At 41.4% G+C, this 17,371-nt stretch overlaps 1 protein-coding gene across 1 annotated transcript; it reads left to right on the forward strand.

The window, feature by feature from the left end:
• Positions 1-1,931: 1,931 nt before the first annotated feature.
• Positions 1,932-16,392, forward strand: LOC102306672 (iporin; the record flags this gene model as incomplete). The annotated part of the gene is given in 10 exon segments (XM_014339913.2): positions 1,932-1,959; positions 6,635-8,033; positions 8,331-8,547; positions 8,638-9,645; positions 11,447-11,523; positions 11,631-11,805; positions 11,887-11,992; positions 12,083-12,129; positions 12,779-13,442; positions 13,575-16,392. Coding segments are annotated over 9 exon segments (3,750 nt in total). The 3' UTR covers positions 13,687-16,392.
• Between the last annotated feature and the right edge of the window lie 979 nt (positions 16,393-17,371).

Genomic DNA, 17,371 nt, shown 5'->3' on the forward strand with positions numbered 1-17,371 from the left:
TGTATTTATTTGTAAATATTGTAAATAATGTAAAAATTCAAATATACTATACATTTTTTTTCAAGAGGTTGTACTGCCCACATCTTCATTTTCTTTTTTAGTAGTAAAATAAATTCAAAACACATTTATATATTTCTCACACTTCCTGCTACTCTTTCAGTCGAGGAGCTTGAAAAACAGCTTTCCACCCAGCTAATGCGTAAGCTGCATTACTCATCCAAACCACGGCGCTGGGGATGTTGTTTTAACTTTTCCAGCATTCATAAACCTTATTTTAAGGAAGAATAAGAAAGATTATAAACGCATATTCATAACCACTTCCTGTGTTAAAAGTGCCAGCAAAAAGCTTACAGTAACCCAGATAAAGGCCACTTTTATTCTAAGAGAAGTAGTAGTACTGAATTACAAACCCTGAATGTAGTCGATAACAACAGCAGGGGTGAAAATGGCTGATCTTAGGGCTCAGTAGATGAGAGAAACTCATTTTGCACCTACCTAATCTAAGCTTTGCAGGAAGGATAAACAGTCATAAAACAAGGAGTTGCTGACACTGAGGTCGTCGAACCTTTTCTAAAAAAGAATTTGGGCTGGAACTTTGTGCCAAAATCTACTGTCATTACTCATACCTGCAGTAGTACTTAGTACTTATGCCTCTGTAGTTATTCTGACATGTTTGGCAGCTTTTTAAAAATGCCACAAATACTGCCTGAGCCCATGACCTCACACCAATGAGATTTGAAGATACCTGCCCTAAATGGTTTATATCTCGCATTAATGAGGAGAACTGATTTGCCCTCTGAGGTGGCCTTAAAACTGTAGATTCAGAGCTGCGTCCTCACTCTTATTATGCTTTGATAGATGCCCAATTCTCTCCTTCAAAATCTGGCTTACATATGAAAGCAGAGGTGGCCATATTTCCCACCAGTTGGGTTTACATGGGGTCAGCCAGCAGAGCGTCAGCCAGTATTACAGAAGGTCTTGAACATATCACGTCTCTTACTTGGACAGAAGCTGTTATTGATACCCTCACCTAAAAGGGGTTTTGGAGCTGTCAATCACGTGAGAATGGGAAGTGAAACACATCAACAACTGAACCCTAAATCTTCAGTTTCACCGCTAGAGGGCGAGCTGGGGCTGTTTAAGAAGTGAGTATGCTATGGCAAAAGCACGTTTGAGACGTACAGGCCTGCTATCCGCCAAATAATACTCTATTATTAGAGCAGCAAGGGCGTATAGTTTTGAGAACTAATGGATCATGCCTTCACTGTTTACTACACCCACCACTTATATTGTTTATTATGAGTGTGGATTGCCCCCCCCCCCTTTTTTTTAAATAGCCTAGATAAAATGATATTATTATTATTAATAATAATAATAATAATAATAACAACAATAATAATAATAATAATATTTATTCTTGAGTAAGAAAAATAGATGTCAGCAATCAGACGAGGCACTGAACAGCATGTTTATTTTTATCGTTTCCACCCCCGCCAAAAACAAAACAAGACAAAACAAAAAACAACAATAACAAAATAAGAAAAATCGAAGTATATTAGGTTTTACTTGCTTCCTACCGGGTGTCTTGGATACTTGAGTAACAGGAACTTCTCCCTCCTCATTGGCTAACCTGGTCGTGACGCAACAACCCATCCATCCTGAGCGGTGGAGACGCGGCGGCGTGGGGACCGCTGTGTCTGTGGGGGACTTCAATGCCGGAGCGGTTTCATATTACCCTAGTGTTTATTAATAGTTATGAATAAGAGGTTTTGACAACATAGATGAAAACATTAGCTTTCATAATACGCCTTTGACGCCTCTAGTGCGTCGAATAGTCTCGTCCGTAATAATAAAAAAAAGTGCATGTTTTTGGACCAAACCGCATCCACATGAAGCACCTGCTCGGATGGAAAGCACCTGCTCGGATGGAGATCACCTTTAACTGACGGCTGTTTTCAAGTAGGTGCTGCTTTGAATGCGTTTTGCGCTCCTGCTATGTTGCCTTTCATTAAGTGCTTCAGCTCATATCTTGTTCTCGTATTTGGTCACTTCACATTTTCTTGTGTGTGGGTTTGCTATTTCTAGAAGCTGGCTACCTGTGTGCCCTGCCTCTTGTTGTCTAACGTGTCCCACTTAAGCCACTTTGAATATTTCTTTGCCATTGTGTAGATGCACACAAACACCTGGCCGCAAGGTAAGATGCAGGTCAGACATCATCTCTGATTCTCGAGATCCTCGTGAAACTTTCCCTTCACATTAACTGGAGACCACGATGAGCAGTCACTGATGTTGTCTAGTTACAGGGCATCGTCGCTCTTAACAAGCACAAGCACTGTCTGGGCCTCTTTGCTTTCATGTAACCACAACATCCATCCTTCAGGTTGATGCTAACTAGACCTGACAGATATTTCCAGAGAAGCAGCTCAGTTAATCAGAACCATGTCCATGCGCTCCAGTACGCAGAGGGCCGGTTTGATTGGCTTAGATATTTGAGATGCAAGGTAGGAGGACTACCGGCAAAGATGAGGAGTTGTATCCACTTTGCAGTGATGTTGTTGCAGACAAGTAGTCTGAGGTTCTGGCCTACATTCCTGTTATATTATAATACTGAAAATAGGGTGACTCAAGGGAAACTAAACTAAAGGACTGATATTCGTGTAAGGTTCCTAAATGTTGACCAAATAACTTAAACTGATTTGTTTATTACGAGTATGGATAATACTTTAAATAATAAACATAACTATAGTTACATTTTATGAGCAAATTCCTTCATAATATAAGGTAGACAAGGGTTAGAAGTCAGAAGCAGCATGTGCTGAGGTTTGGGATACTGACACTTGATGTATAGATGTGACTCGTGATAATTCAGAGGTTCAGTGGGATTCTGAGACTTTCCACCATACATACCTGGACTGAAATTCATAAATGCCTTTATTTTCAGTATAGCTGTTGATACTAATGTCAAATTTAGCTATAATATCTTACATGTTCCAAGACCATCAGGGAATGATGCCCATGAACAAGGCTGTTATGCAGTTGGGAAGTGGAAAAGCTTTCATTTCTAAATTAATCATGTCCTCGTATTTAAGGAGCCAAAAATGATCTGCAACAAATGAAATGAAGAAATAAAGACAAACACAGAAAAACATATTCAGGTTCATAACTTGTTGGACAAACATTGCTGAAATTTGCCTCTGCACACCACCACAGTTGGTTTCAAATCAGTCAATGTGTGACTGAAGCGCAGACTTTAAGCTTTAATTCAAGGGGTTTACTTTTTTAATACACAGTCCTCATCTCCAGAGGCTCAAAATTAATTGGACAAACTAACATCATTTTAAAAAAATAAGCATTATTTTTAAAAGTTTGAAAATCCTCTGCAGTCAGCGACTGCCTGAAGTCCCCACAAAAACACTGTTTCCTCCCACGAGATGCTCTGCCAGGCTTTTACAGCAGCCACCTTCAGCTGCTGCTTGTCTGTGGATCTCTCTGCCCTCACTTTTGTATTTAATAACTGAAAAGCTGAGATCAGGTTACAGACTTGGCCATTGAAGAATATCTCGTTTCTTTGCCTTGACAAATTCTTGGGTTGCTTTTGGAGCATGTATTGGGTTTTTATCCATGTGCACAATCAAGCTCTGTCTTATCAGTTTTGCAGCATTTAGTTGAATCTGAGCAGAGAGTGTAGCCCTACGCACTTCACAATTCATGCTCCTGCTTCTATCAGCAGTCACATCATCAATAAACACCAGTGACCCAGTTCCACTGGGAGCCATATATGTCCATGCAATAACATTGACTCCACAAAAATTAGACAGGTGATGTGGTACGTTTCAGATAATGAGCTGTTTCACGTCTTCTCCAGACTTTTCTCTTACTATTATCATTCTGCTGAAAAATTCATCTTGGTCTGTCTAAAATGTTTTTTCCAAACCTGGCACTTTCAGATGTTTTCTGGCCGTCTAATCTGGCCTGCTAGTTCTTGAGTGTAGCCAGTGGTTTGTGCCTTGTTGTGAACTCTGCATTTACATTCATGCAGGCATTTCTTGATTGCACACTTGGACCAATTCCTTAAGTTGTTGCTGTCTCTCAAAGCTTCAATTGCATGATTTTTACACCCCCCCCCCCTTACTGCCCCTGACACCTCTTTTTGTCAACATGAGGTGAAATATATAAAATATGAGTACAGAATTTCAATCAACTTTATTTGTCATGATATAACAAGGGAGCAGGCCTCACCTGGCCATTAAACTGTCAGTCAATTGAAATGGTCAATCTTGAAAACCAGGTTTATTACAAAGAGTTGAAGTGTGACATGCACTAAACAATGTTATATAATCATTCAAAAATATTTACCAGAAACAGGATTTTGTGTCATATGATGTGATTATATGTTATGTGCAATAACCCATGTAAGCACGAAAATACACAGAATGTGCTTTAATCAAAGATAACTCGTCTATATGATGGTGATAACTGTATGCTTTTTACTTTATGGCCAGGCGTGACATGCATATTTTAATAATATATATTTTATATTACCTGAATTATGATAATTGTAAACTGTGTAATGTTGTTTTATGAGCACTGCTGTCCTGCAACTGTTATTTCAGTCCCCTAAGTGAATTTTTGCCATAATATAAAAAATTAGCTGTCAAAAAAATTAGCAAAACTCCTACAAGAAACAAAAAAGTGTACAATTGTTATTTTAGTATGTATGTGTTGAATTACATTACAGTTACATTACAGTGTTTTTAAAAAAGCGTCTGCGAAATCCAAATCTGCGTAATCTGTCCCAATGGATGGTTTTGGAAAATGTAAAAATTGTAACGAACTCATTAATCGCTTACATTTTTCAGTAATATGAACTCCTGTTCCTCTTGTGGTGATGATAGGATTATACAGGAGTGAAAATGGTTGGAAAATTGAAAGTATTTCTGGATGTAGACAAGATGCTTGACTATAAAACATTAATGTGCAGTTACTAAATATCCACATGTGGAGGATTTATCCCTTCTTACTGGGATTCCACTGTGTGTTCGTGTGTGTGTGTGTGTGTGTGTGTTCACCTATCTCTGGTTGTTAATCAGGTTTTGTTAATAGATCACACACTAAATGACACAAATATATTAAGAAGATTTCGCTGAGGGACGTCTTTCACCGTTCTTATCGTTCTTATGGTGTCAGCTATTTCAAAATTTTGACTGTGGTAAATTGAGTTTGACACCTCTGATATATAAAGCCTGTATCTGAGCCAGAATCATAAAAATGGTATTTTAAATATATTTTTCTGTGAACCTGTGCAATCAAATTTCAAATAAAGAAAATAGGAGATCTAAAAAAAACCTTAATAGTTAATCAGTAACACATTACACATTTAAATTTGAAACAATCATATCTGTAAGTTCTTGACTCTTGAAAGTTTTCACTGCGCGTGTTATACGAGTCAGGATAGGAATATAAACTGCAGGCTTTATGGGTCAGTGAAGGCCTATAACTGCAAGACGGTAATCATAGCCACTCATCCATCAACATAATCTCCATTACTGACTGAGCTAATGTGGGTGAGGAAAATCAGACACTTGTTTTGTTTTCAGGAAGCTACTTCACTTGTTCCTAAACCTCTATTCTACTCTGTTCTTTATTTTTCCAATTTCAGTCTGGTTTAAAGTCATAAAACAACACTACAACAACACACTTTTCTTCTGTGACTGAACATCATTAGCGCTCACCACTGGATGAATATTTTATATGTAGTTTGCACTTGCTTTGTATTTATCTTTTTTTCTTGTCCTCATTATTTTATTGCATGAAGGGGAGATGTTTTTATTTTAAACGAGTGTGTGCAAAGTCAGCAGCACTACACGTGAACATGATGGAACACTTTCAATTAACTAAAGTGATGTGAAAGTGTATTTACTCTTAGGAGTGCCAGCGGAGCAACTCTGCAGTGCAGCTGCCCTAGTTACAGAGCAGCCAGATGACTGTGAGTGACTGTGGTTGGCCCAGGCTGAGAGAGGAGGAGTTTGTTATGGTTGACTGAATTATGGAGTGTAGGCTGCTAGAAGCAGACTTGGATGGCAGGACCGGTGGGGTAAATTGAGGGAGAAGACTGTGACAACAGTAGCTTGCAGATGTGTTTCAGGTTTTTATCTTCTTCTTTTTTTACTCCAGATTTGAAAATGCATTTTTTAAAATCTAACACTAAAATGTTTAAGTAGGCCCCTGAGCTGCATATACAGTTGGAAAATCCACTTGATAAACTGTACACTCTCGCTTTTCTCTTTAATCTGTTCATGTCATAAAACATTGAGCTGCAGTAATCACTGAGGTAAGAAAACAGAAAAATGAGAAGCACGTATGCAGTAATAGACAAATCCTCATGCAAATGGCAACAGCAAATATATTTTTTTTAAAGATGTAATTGTGCTTTGCACAAAACTCTAAACGTTTTCAGTTATGATTAATGCTTGTCAGTGTTAGCTGATGGCTGTACATAGAGACTGAGCATTCCATCAATGTAGTGTACTTAATACTGATTTTATCTTCGCTTGTACAAGCTTCCTGTTGTATAATTCTGAATGAATTTCTGCAGAATCCCCAAAATTTAATCTATTCTGTGTTACTCTTCCAGGATTAAATTATAGGAACATGGAGACAGCTTTCGTTGTCCAGCCCTATCCAGAAGTATGATTGGAGCATCCAGTCTCTCTGGGGACACCTTGATAGCCTGCCACTTCCCTGTGGTGCAGCTTTCCACTTGGCAGCTTCCTGTCCAGGCCCTGTGCAGCTCTGCCAAGAGGCCCGGCCGGCTGTGCTCAGCAGGCCTGACTCGGGCCGTGTCCCTCCCAGAGCAAGAGTCGATAAACTGTGAGCATGCCTTCACCGGTGACCGGAGACATTTTTCCAGCAGCTACAGCAGCCTCAACGAGGACCGGACGGAAGAGGAGGGAGGCAGCGACGGAAGCTGGAAGTACGAATCCACCTCGTCGCCCGAAGAGACGAGTTCCCACCAGAAGAAGGAAAGCTCCGTGCCTAGAAGCAATGTCCGGTCACGCAACTCCTTCCGTCCCTGTACAGAGCTAAATGAGGACGAAGAGGATGAAGACAGCGACGGAGATAATCTGCACAGATATCACGAGGACTCTTCGTTCGTGCTGCATGGAAATTCCAATTGGCCGCTAAGTAATGTCGCCACAAATTACCCAATATACCCAATGCCCCACGGGAACCTGGACAGTGAATGGGGCAATGAGGGAACTATGCTGGTTAGTGAGAGTGATCAGGAGTGGCTCTCTAACCAGTCCAACCAGATGGACTCACTGCCACCTGAATGCCAGTGCTGTCACATGAGCAGATCTGGCATCACGATGTTGGCTTGTTTGGAGAAGGACTCAGACAGACTGGAGGATAACATGTCCTGCTGCCTCCACGGCCAACACAAATGTTCCCCAGAGCTTCTTTCCAACAACCACACGGAGTATGTCAGTGACTCTTCCTGTAACAGTTCTGACGGCGTCTTGGTTAACTTCTGCACTATGTACAACAGGAGCAACAATCCTGCCACACCTCATGATCTCAGCAGTCCTGCAGCTCACCCCTCTGGGTCATCAGAGGGGTGTGTATTCCTCAACCTCCAACCTGTCCCCCAAAGTCAGAATGAAGAAGTCAAACTTGATAGCATGACGGTTTACTCTCCTCCGAAAGAGGAGGTTGACATGCTGCTTTCTGCTTCCCGCCTGTCCCCTCGGGGCCTTGACTCTAACTGCAATCTGTACTCACTAGAGGAGCTACCCGCGGGTCTCTCCTCTTTAGAGGTATCAGACCTGACTGCCTGTCTTCAAAGCCAGGCCACACTGGCCATGGGGACCAACCAGAAGTACTACAAGCTTGTGACTTGTGACCTCTCTTCCCAGTCACCCAGCCCGGCCTGGTCCAGTGTCACCGGCTGCCCCGAAGGTCAGAGCAGAGGCAGCCCCTTCCTTCTCAGTTTTGATCAGAAGAAAGAAGGACAGCAGAATGAAATTGATAAGGTAAAAAAAAAAACTTTATAGTGTTTGGATGATTAAAAAAAAGATTTAGAAGTACTGTTTTTAGATCTATAATTTTAATGTGATTTGCAAATAGAAGAAATGGCAAATGACTCAATTAAATTATGTACTAATGTTTTATATATCAGTTACACAGCTTTGATAAGAGTAATGAACTTTGCTGCTGCACACATTGTTCCCTTTTGACAATCTGACCACCTTTTGGGAACAGCATTTATAAACTTGATAGAGGACCAGCAAAAGGAGACGGGTGTTCAGTTTTGCTGTTCTCATTTTCAGATCCAAGATTACCAGGTTGCAACCACCTCCACTGACAAAGCCCTCTGCAGAAAGAAACAGGCAGATAGCATCCAGAACCTCTCCCACACGCCTTGCTCGCTGTGCCCCAGCCAGTGTGGCCCACATAGCAGTAAATGCCAAGACGCAAGAGTGGCAACCACACAGCCATCTGTGATGCAGGACCAGGAGCACAACTATCCTTGTGATACTGAGAAGGGTAAAGCAGTGGCTAATAGAAAAATCCAGTTCTTTTGCTTTGTGTCTGTGATTTTGAGTGAAAAATCTTTATCTTACATGTCCTTCTCAGGACCAAGTCCAGATGTGGTGCGCTACAGTAAAGCCCAGAGGCCAACCTCGCTGCCCATCCAGCCCTTTGTTCTGGTTCCTGCAGGAAAGCCGCAGCCGCCGTCCCAGCCCCTTGGCTGCCTGCTAGAGCAGTATCTAAATAAAAAGAGCAGTAAGACTGCTAACATGCAGCCGGCCTTCAGTTTCAAAGGCAAAAGCAGCCAAAGTTTTTCAGATTTTCACCCATCACCGACAGACAACCACTGCTCCATCTTCCTAGAGGCTCCTTCTAGCTCTGATACCTGCTCCACCTGCACACCAAGCCCAGAGTGCTTCATCCGCACGCATTCATGGAATCAGTTGGGTGAAAGCCAAGACTGCACCGGTCCATGCACGTCAAACAGCAGCCTGGATTCACATCATACTAGTTGTCCCACAGAGGCCCAAGAGCAAGACAAAGCAGGCCCACATTCAGGCCAAACTCAGACTAACACTTTGCTTAGTCTTGTCTCGGCTCCGAATCGATCCAGTCTCGTTAGGATTCCCACCTACCAGGACTTGATCAGTCTCACCTTTGAGCAAAGCCAAGTGCGCGCCGAGCCTAAAAGTGCTAATCATTCCCTTAACTACACCACCTATCATTCAATATTGTCTCAAAACCCACCCACTTTAACCATCACCACTGACACCCACCACCCAAACTCGCAGGTGTCTGTTTCTCCTCCCAAAACCTCACTGCCACAGGAAAAGCTCCCACAGTGTGGAGCGGCACCTGCAGCTGACTCAGGCTTTTTTCACTCTAGTTTCACAGCTGCCCTCTCCTCAGTGGCTCCTCTCTCCTCTCTGAGTTCTCTCCTCTCCTTGGCCGCTTCAGGGCTGCAAATCCAGGACTCTGCTGGACACAGTTTGAAGCCAAATCAGAGTCATCACAGTGAGTCTCTGATCCTGAGCGACAGGCCGCCCACAGAGTTCAACCTCTCACCCGATACGTCTTATGAGTCCATGTCTATCAGCCATCTTCAGAGGAGAAGTGAGCCTCAGTTGACTGCTGATAAATGATGTGAAATACTGTCAATATATTATAATTGAAATGTAGTAAAAAGTGACTGGATTGTCTAGCTGGTGATGAGTTGTTAAGAGCAGCAATAAAAACTCACAGTGCTGCAGCAGTGCTTTGAATACCCTGAAGGGGCTTCCTCTCAAACATGACCTATTTTTAACTCTCCCAGCACAGGATTGGCTGAGCCGTCCTCTCTGTAGCCTATGTGTGCGCGACTGCGGGACAAAAGAGAGAAGGATGCAGTAGAAACAGTGTTAATAATTTATATCGCAATCACTTTGTTTTAGTGCTATCATATAAGTCGCTTGGTGTAAATATAGTTATATAGTTATATAAATGTAAACCATTTCCAATAAGGTAAAGATTAGTAATAGAGGAGGCATTTGCACAACTGCAAAAAGTCTATGTGGTGCAGCACTGCAGGCAGCATCAACATGCATAAAGAATTTACTGTGACATTTGCAGAGGCTAGCCAGTATGAGAGATGAAGAAGAGAGACAGGGTGAAGCGAGTCATTGAAGACCGCTGCTGAAATGGAAAAAACGACTCTTTCATCTTTGGTTCCCTTCGACATTTGCATTCCTGAAATATGATAATGAACCCCGAAACCCTGCTCTCCTATGACTGTGTATTGACCCAGTTAGTGAACACTTTCTTGAAACACACGCTGATAGTCTAGTGCAGTGGTTCTTAACCTTGTTGGAGGTACTGAACCCCACCAGTTTCATATGCGCATTCACTGAACCCCTCTTTAGTGAAAAATAAAATATGATTATTTTTTTTCAAATTCAAGACATAGATATGTTTTTTATTGGTGCACAAAATGAGCCGTGCATGTCACGGTGGAGACTCTGCCGAACCCCTAGGGTTCGATTGAACCCAGGTTAAGAACCACTGGTCTAGTGTCATGATTTTAAACTGATAGTACAAGGAAAGTCCCAAAACAAGCTGACTTATACCAAAACCTACCTAGAACTATCCATCTCCAGAGTTTTAATTCATCATTAAAAGAAGATATGGCTTTTTGGAAAATAATCTACATAGAGAGACAGCAATGCAGCAAATCAGTCGCACTAGGGGGAAACAGTTGGCCAGTATAAAATCTGAAATTGAGGACTGAATTTAAAAAAAACTCCAGCCATCCATTTTTCTTTTCCTTATCCAATTCAGGATTGTGGAGGGGTTGGAGCCTGTTCCAGCTAAGAGGCAGAGGTCACCCTGGACAGGTTGTCAGTCTCTCCGGGCCAGTCCCAGTCTTACAGGGCTAAAGTGGAGCTGTGTCTAGCAGTTAGAAAGCTTAAGCTTCCTGAATTAGTTTTTGAATTTCATTTAATACATTTTGAACACTGTCAGAATCCTTAACTTACAGAAATACGCTCACTGGCCACCTTATTAGTTTGTGTGAATTGTAGGCTCCCTTTCCTGTTAGAAACGGCTATTAAAGTTGCTATTTAAGTTACTGACATTATCCATTTCCACATGTCTGAATGCATTGTTGCTGCCATGGAACTGGCTGATTGGATGGCAGTCAAAAAGTTGCACCAAAGTGTCCAGTGAGTGTATATCAGCCTAAAACTGACAGTTTCTGGGTGTTACTCATTGGTTGGTCATGCATCACACCACACATAAGCTTTAACTAGCAATGAAATCAACAGAGACACCTTAACACCACACCAGTTCATGCTCTTGAACAAGTATAAAGTATAAAGTTGTCAGATTTTGTATCTGAATAAAATTCATCCTGTCCAACTTGCTTGTTTGGTGTCTCCAGGGTTGCTGAGGTCTGTGAGCAGGGCGGTGGATCTGATTATGGCTCATTTTGGCAGCAGCAGCGATCCTGAAGAAAAGGTATTTTGCTGACCTTAGCATTGTTATTGACATATCACAATATAAATGTGCCAGCATGTATATTGTGTAAGCAAAAAATATAATGTATAACATTTCCTCTGGCTCAGATGCGCCTGGGGAACAGTTCTTACAGTCCTACAATCGCTGGTCTGGTCCTGGAACACTTGTGTCCAACGATCCAGGATATTCTAGAGGACGGTCTTAGGGATCACAAACTGGATTTTATAATCGGACAACGCCGCAATCATGCCTGGAGTGTGGTCGAAACCTCTACTAGGATTGGTAGGCTAAAGGGTCTCATCAGTTTGCCCAAGCAGGATTCTGTGGTCTTTGATATAGTTTTATAATCTCTGTTTAACACAGGTCCATCCACCAGAGTTCTTCACAGTCTTGTTTCCAAAATCAGACGCTGTCCCCAGCTCACCAGCCACTGCATGAAACTGAGAGCCTTCATCATGGGCCTGCTTAAGTAAATACCTTTGATGTTACTAATGAGGCAAATAAAGATGTGCGAAGAACATAACCTTTGATGTTCTCTTGGTTGTTTCTTTTTTTACAGCTTGAGAGCTTTGGAGTTCTGGCTCAGTCATCTTCAGAGTCAAAAAGGTGAGGCGACAGGCAATTTATAGTTCTTTATTTCTGCCTCCAGGGAGCCATAACTCAGCTTGTGCACCACTTTCGCTGACACTCAGTGAGCTTAACAACTAAATGGATTGCAACGACTCTTGAAATAACATAATCTCCCACCTGTATCCTGCTTTTTTTTACTCCTCAATACTTTCAGTCTGTTGGCTGTCTTCTTTGGATTTAGCACCAATTAGGGAATGCTATCAGTCTAACAACCTAAAGTCAGGTTAACCAACTAAACAGCTGTAAGCTTATCAAAAACTTGTCAGTAGTTATCTATAGTACAGGAGCTGGAAATCTTAGCTCCTGTCGCTTTAAGGCTGTCTCCCTAGAAGTTCAATTTTTCTGACTGGTTGTCCCTCGCCAGGAATGTCGGGTCAGTAGAAAAAATGTTGGAGAATTTGTGTTTGGAGTCTTTCTGAAGCATACCAGGACTAGATTTATCTTATTAATTGAACATTTATCCATGAAAAATATGAGCATCCAACTTTAAATAAGATAAGACATAATACAGCTTTTTAAATGCTCTAGTCCAAAGTACCCATGATAAAAACTGAACCCAAGCTATCAAAATATTATTGCTTATGTGTGGATCTGTGTGTGATCACTTCCTTTACTTTCTTCCTAGATGTTGTGAAAACCTACTACCATTCTTGGGGGTTCCTGTCTATGTCCCTGGGTCGCTGTCATCCTTTGTTTCAGGAGCTGCTTCTTCTCCTGCAACCACTCTCTGTGTTGCCCTTTGACCTCAACTTGCTTCTGGAGCCCCGACTGTTACGCCACAGACAGCTGTGGTCAGAGGAGCAGGCTCTCTCCCCACCTCAACCGTGCTCAGCGCTTTTAGCAACCAGCTGGCCAAGACTGCAAGGCGACAAAAAGGAAGGCATCAGCTACTACAGTCAGATTTCACACCAGATTGATTTGCACCGCCAAGAGTCTCTCAGCTCTCACAGTTCAAGCTGCAACAAGCAACAGTGTGGTTGTATGCAGACCAGCAGGAGTCCAGTGTTAGCTCCTATTCCAGAGTGGTGTCCTAAGGAGCCTGACGTTGTGGATGGAATGGAGGACTGTAGCCAAAATCATACAGATACTTGGTTTCAAATAAGTATGGACAACAAGAAAGAAGAAACAAAGGTGGAAAAAGACTGTGGCATCTCAAATCCACCTACTACCGAACAGGCACAAAGTCCTTGTTGGGGTGGGCTTCGCTGGGCTAAACTGTTTGGAGCAACTGGTACTTCATCCACACTGGGAGCAATTTCTCAGAGTCACACAGGAGCACACACCACAAAGTAAGAACCAGTGAGTGAATGAGCGAGTAATCCTGAGTAGTAGTTGTTGTAGTTGTTGTCTTTGTGAGGATGCTATCCAGACAGTGTGTTACTCTACTCATGAGCATTATCTCTTTATCATTTGTTTTGAAGCCACAGGCGACCATCACAGTGGCTACGTTTGGACCGATCACAGCTTGGACTCTTGGCTCAATCCATCAGGTCCATGAAGCTAGGAGGAGCTCAAGCAGACAAGGACTGCTGAAAACTAAACCCTCCATGGGGGAGAGCCAGACTGCAGATTATTTACTGTAAGAACAAAGGTCTTAACTGGATGAAAGTGCAGCGCTTAGCCATGCTGCTGCAGAACTGAGAAGAAAGCACAAAAACGCAAGATTAACAGCTTTGGCTCTTACTCAGCAAGCTTTGCATTACACCAAATGTTGTGAATCAAAGCAATGTTTTTGTGTTCTTGCTGAGTACCTGTTAAATATCAGCTTATCACCATGTTGTGCTTTTAAAACAAATTAGCGCTATGGACAGGGGAGGGTGTAGCATCACAAAGTGTAGCATAACAGCAAAAAAAGACTAGTTTAAGTGGCAGATCTTCACATCAGACTAATAATGTGTCAATGTATAAATTAATTGTCCATGTATGCAGAAACATGTGTTACATATAGTATTCATGAAATTATAAATGTCAGGAAAAGACCTAGTGATACTGATATAATAGCTCTCTAACTAGTCACTCAAATTGGATTAGATATGCACTCACTTCATAAGCTAGACCTGTTCAACTGCTTGTTGATGCACATCTAATCAGTTAGTCACATGGTAGCAATCCAATGCATTTAGGCAAGTATACAAGGTCAAGATGACCTGCTGAAGTTCAAACTGAGCATGAAAATAGTTGCTTAATGGGCTAGGCTGGGTAATTTAGGAACCGGTTTACAGTTTCTAAAATACAGAGAATGGTCAAAAAAAGGCCAGGTGAGCATGGCCATACTACTTTGAGCTGATAGGAAAGTAACAGTGACTCAAATAAGCATTTGTCACAATCAAGGTTTGCAGAAGAGCATGAACGCACAGCACATCAAACCTGGGACCTTGACACTCCTGTCCGCAAAATTGGAAAACGAGATCTGAAAAACACTGCCTTGTCTAATGAGTGTCGATTTCTGTAGGGTCAGAACTTGGCGTAAATAACATGAAGCATGGATTCATGCTGCCTTGAATCAACAGTTCAGGTTGTTGTTGTTGTGATGGTGTGGGGGATATTTTCTTAGCACACTTTGGGCTCAGGAGTAACCGAGCATCATTTAAACACCACAGCCCACCTGAGTGTTGTTGCTGATGACGCCCATCCCTTTATGACCTCGTTATGATTCAAATCATGGATGTGCAGCTGAAAAATCTGCATCCGTAGTCATGTTGATATGAACTAAAATTTCCAAGCAATGTTTACAGCAACTTGTTGAATCTATGCCATAAAGAATAAAGGCTGTTCTGAAGTCCAGGTTCAACCCAGTGTAGCAAGGTGTGTGCATGTGCAGTGACAAACCTTCTAAGAGCCAGTTAGTGTGTTTATAACCTGCAGATGGTTGCTCAGTAGGTTGCTTAGTCTGAGGTTTCAAAAAGGGAGTACAGCAATTGGTTCTTTTTTTTCTGTGTAGTTTTGTAATTTGTGCCATAAGTTGTCAGATATGACTTGATGAATATAATCAGGCTAACAAAAATACAAATCTATTTAAAAAAAGATGGGAAGCCATATAAAATCTTAAAAAACCCCCAATAACAAACAAACAAACAAACAAACAAACAAAAAACAGGAATAAAATTACCTGCAAACAATTTAGCCCATCATTTACCAAAAAGTAGAAAAAGACAGCATCAAATATTGAAAATGGTAAGTAATTGGTTTTAAGCTAATTTTTAAAATTTGATGCCAGTAACACTTTTCAGAAAATAGGGGACAAAACAAAACAAAAATAAGCACTTTGTGAACCATCTTTGCAGTCTAACGTGATTAAATGATAAAAAAGAGCATCATAGAGGCGCTGTCTGTCCGAAGTAAAGATGGTACTGGTGATCTTTGGGCCCTTGAGGGGCAGCATTCGCTTTCAAGAACATCTCGACCGTCATTTTCTCGGAAGATTAAACTGATATCAGGACGTCAGCACCTGATATGCACATGTTCCAGCATCATGGCTGTAGTAGAGACTGGGAGGTTTCTGTGTAAATACAACATATGACACAGGGTGCCACACACAGGGTTCTCCTGCAAGGCGATGTCATTCATACAATGTGAATCTGTTGTAGACAGATGTTCAAAACTTCCCGTTTCTCACATTACGTTCCGTCATTGTCATTTTATTGATGAAAAAAAGAAAGAAAAAAAAGAAATAGGTGCTTATCAGTGCCAGATACGCCACACACACACTCACACACACCAGCCTCCTGTAGTAGATTGTCTGTGATGGTTTTATTCCCAGTAACTTGCCTTTCTTCTCCATATTCACAGCATGGATTTATTGTAAATGCATGTCGAGTCAGCAAAAGTACAGAAGGTCGTCCTGTCTTCATTGGATCTCTCAACTTCCTTTCGCTGCTTTTCTCCCCTTTGACGTTTTTACAGGTGCAGATTTTGTTCTGGACATTTTCTGGCATGGAACTTTTAAATGTGTAGAGCTGTTTGGTTAATACTGTAGCATGCCTTCAGGTCTTCCAGTGATGTTAACCACATAAGCCACCTTGTGGCCGTTTCAGGTATTTAACTGTGTGTCAGGTATACTTTGATTGACTGGTATTGATATAAGATGGAAGAAAATAGAGGTAAATGTGACTTTCATTGAATAGTATGAGGTCTGTTAAGTTTTTCCTTCCTCCTATAGTTTCTCTTTTCCCCCGAATGCTTCCTCCAATGCCCAGTGACAATCAACCTGTTAATAAAGACTTGACATCTTCACATGTATTCACCTTTTTCTTTTTTGTGTCTTTACATTTAACTGCTTGTGATTTGAAAGGATTTGACAAATTTTACAACTTCATCATGCTGGTTACGATCATTTTATTGGGATGTGTGATATTTTTTTTTACTTGCTGCTCTTTTCCAGTGCAGTCTGGGAAGGTTTACCAAAGGTATGTCCACACAGGAAAAGGTACCCTGTAGGATGGTGTAGGAATAGACATATCCCACTTGTGGGAGCTGCCATGTTGCACTTTTGGAGACAGAAGGGGGGTGTCCAAATTCATAGGCTGCATCCTCCTGAGGTCACATTTGTAGGCCGATTATGTCACAGGGCGGTCCAAATTCATAGACTCAGCCAACAAATGCACCCTCCTTTTCCCTAGATTTGAAGGATGGGTCAGGTGTATCCTTCGTGGCCCACAATATAACAGAATTCATAGCGCGGCCCAGTCAATTCCAGTTTCCAACAATGGCAGCAGCTACTTAGTTGTAATATTACTCTTATTACTCGTTCTGGGTCACAAAATAAACTTTTAACATATTTTCAGTCGAGAATGTTCTAGGTCTTAACTAGGGAACATATATATATATATACATGTGTGTGTATATATATATATTGTGTTCTGCTTACTGCCTCGTCTGTTTTTAACAGTAGACAGTGATTCAGTTTGCGTCTCCTTTTATTGTCTTCATTCTGTGTTTATGGTTTGGTCCTTTTGTCTTTACTTGTCATGTTTGACTTTATGTCTTTCTGTATAGTGCCTGGGATGCCCAGAACTCAAATTGCACTGTTGGAAGTTTAAATTGGTGTATTGCAAAAATAAAACTATGAAGACACTCAAAATAAACACATTGCTGTCACTGAAGCTAGTTGCTTGCAGGTGCCCACCTCAGAGTTATGGGAAAACAGTCAGAATTCTGACTATTTTCTCAGAATTCTGGAAAAGAAAAAAAAAGATCTGTCCACTTCTTTTATTTTTGG

This window comes from Haplochromis burtoni, unplaced genomic scaffold (genome assembly GCF_018398535.1).
Source record: "Haplochromis burtoni strain Fernald_Lab_line unplaced genomic scaffold, NCSU_Asbu1 Contig_325, whole genome shotgun sequence".
Classification (NCBI taxonomy): Eukaryota; Metazoa; Chordata; class Actinopteri; order Cichliformes; family Cichlidae; genus Haplochromis; species Haplochromis burtoni.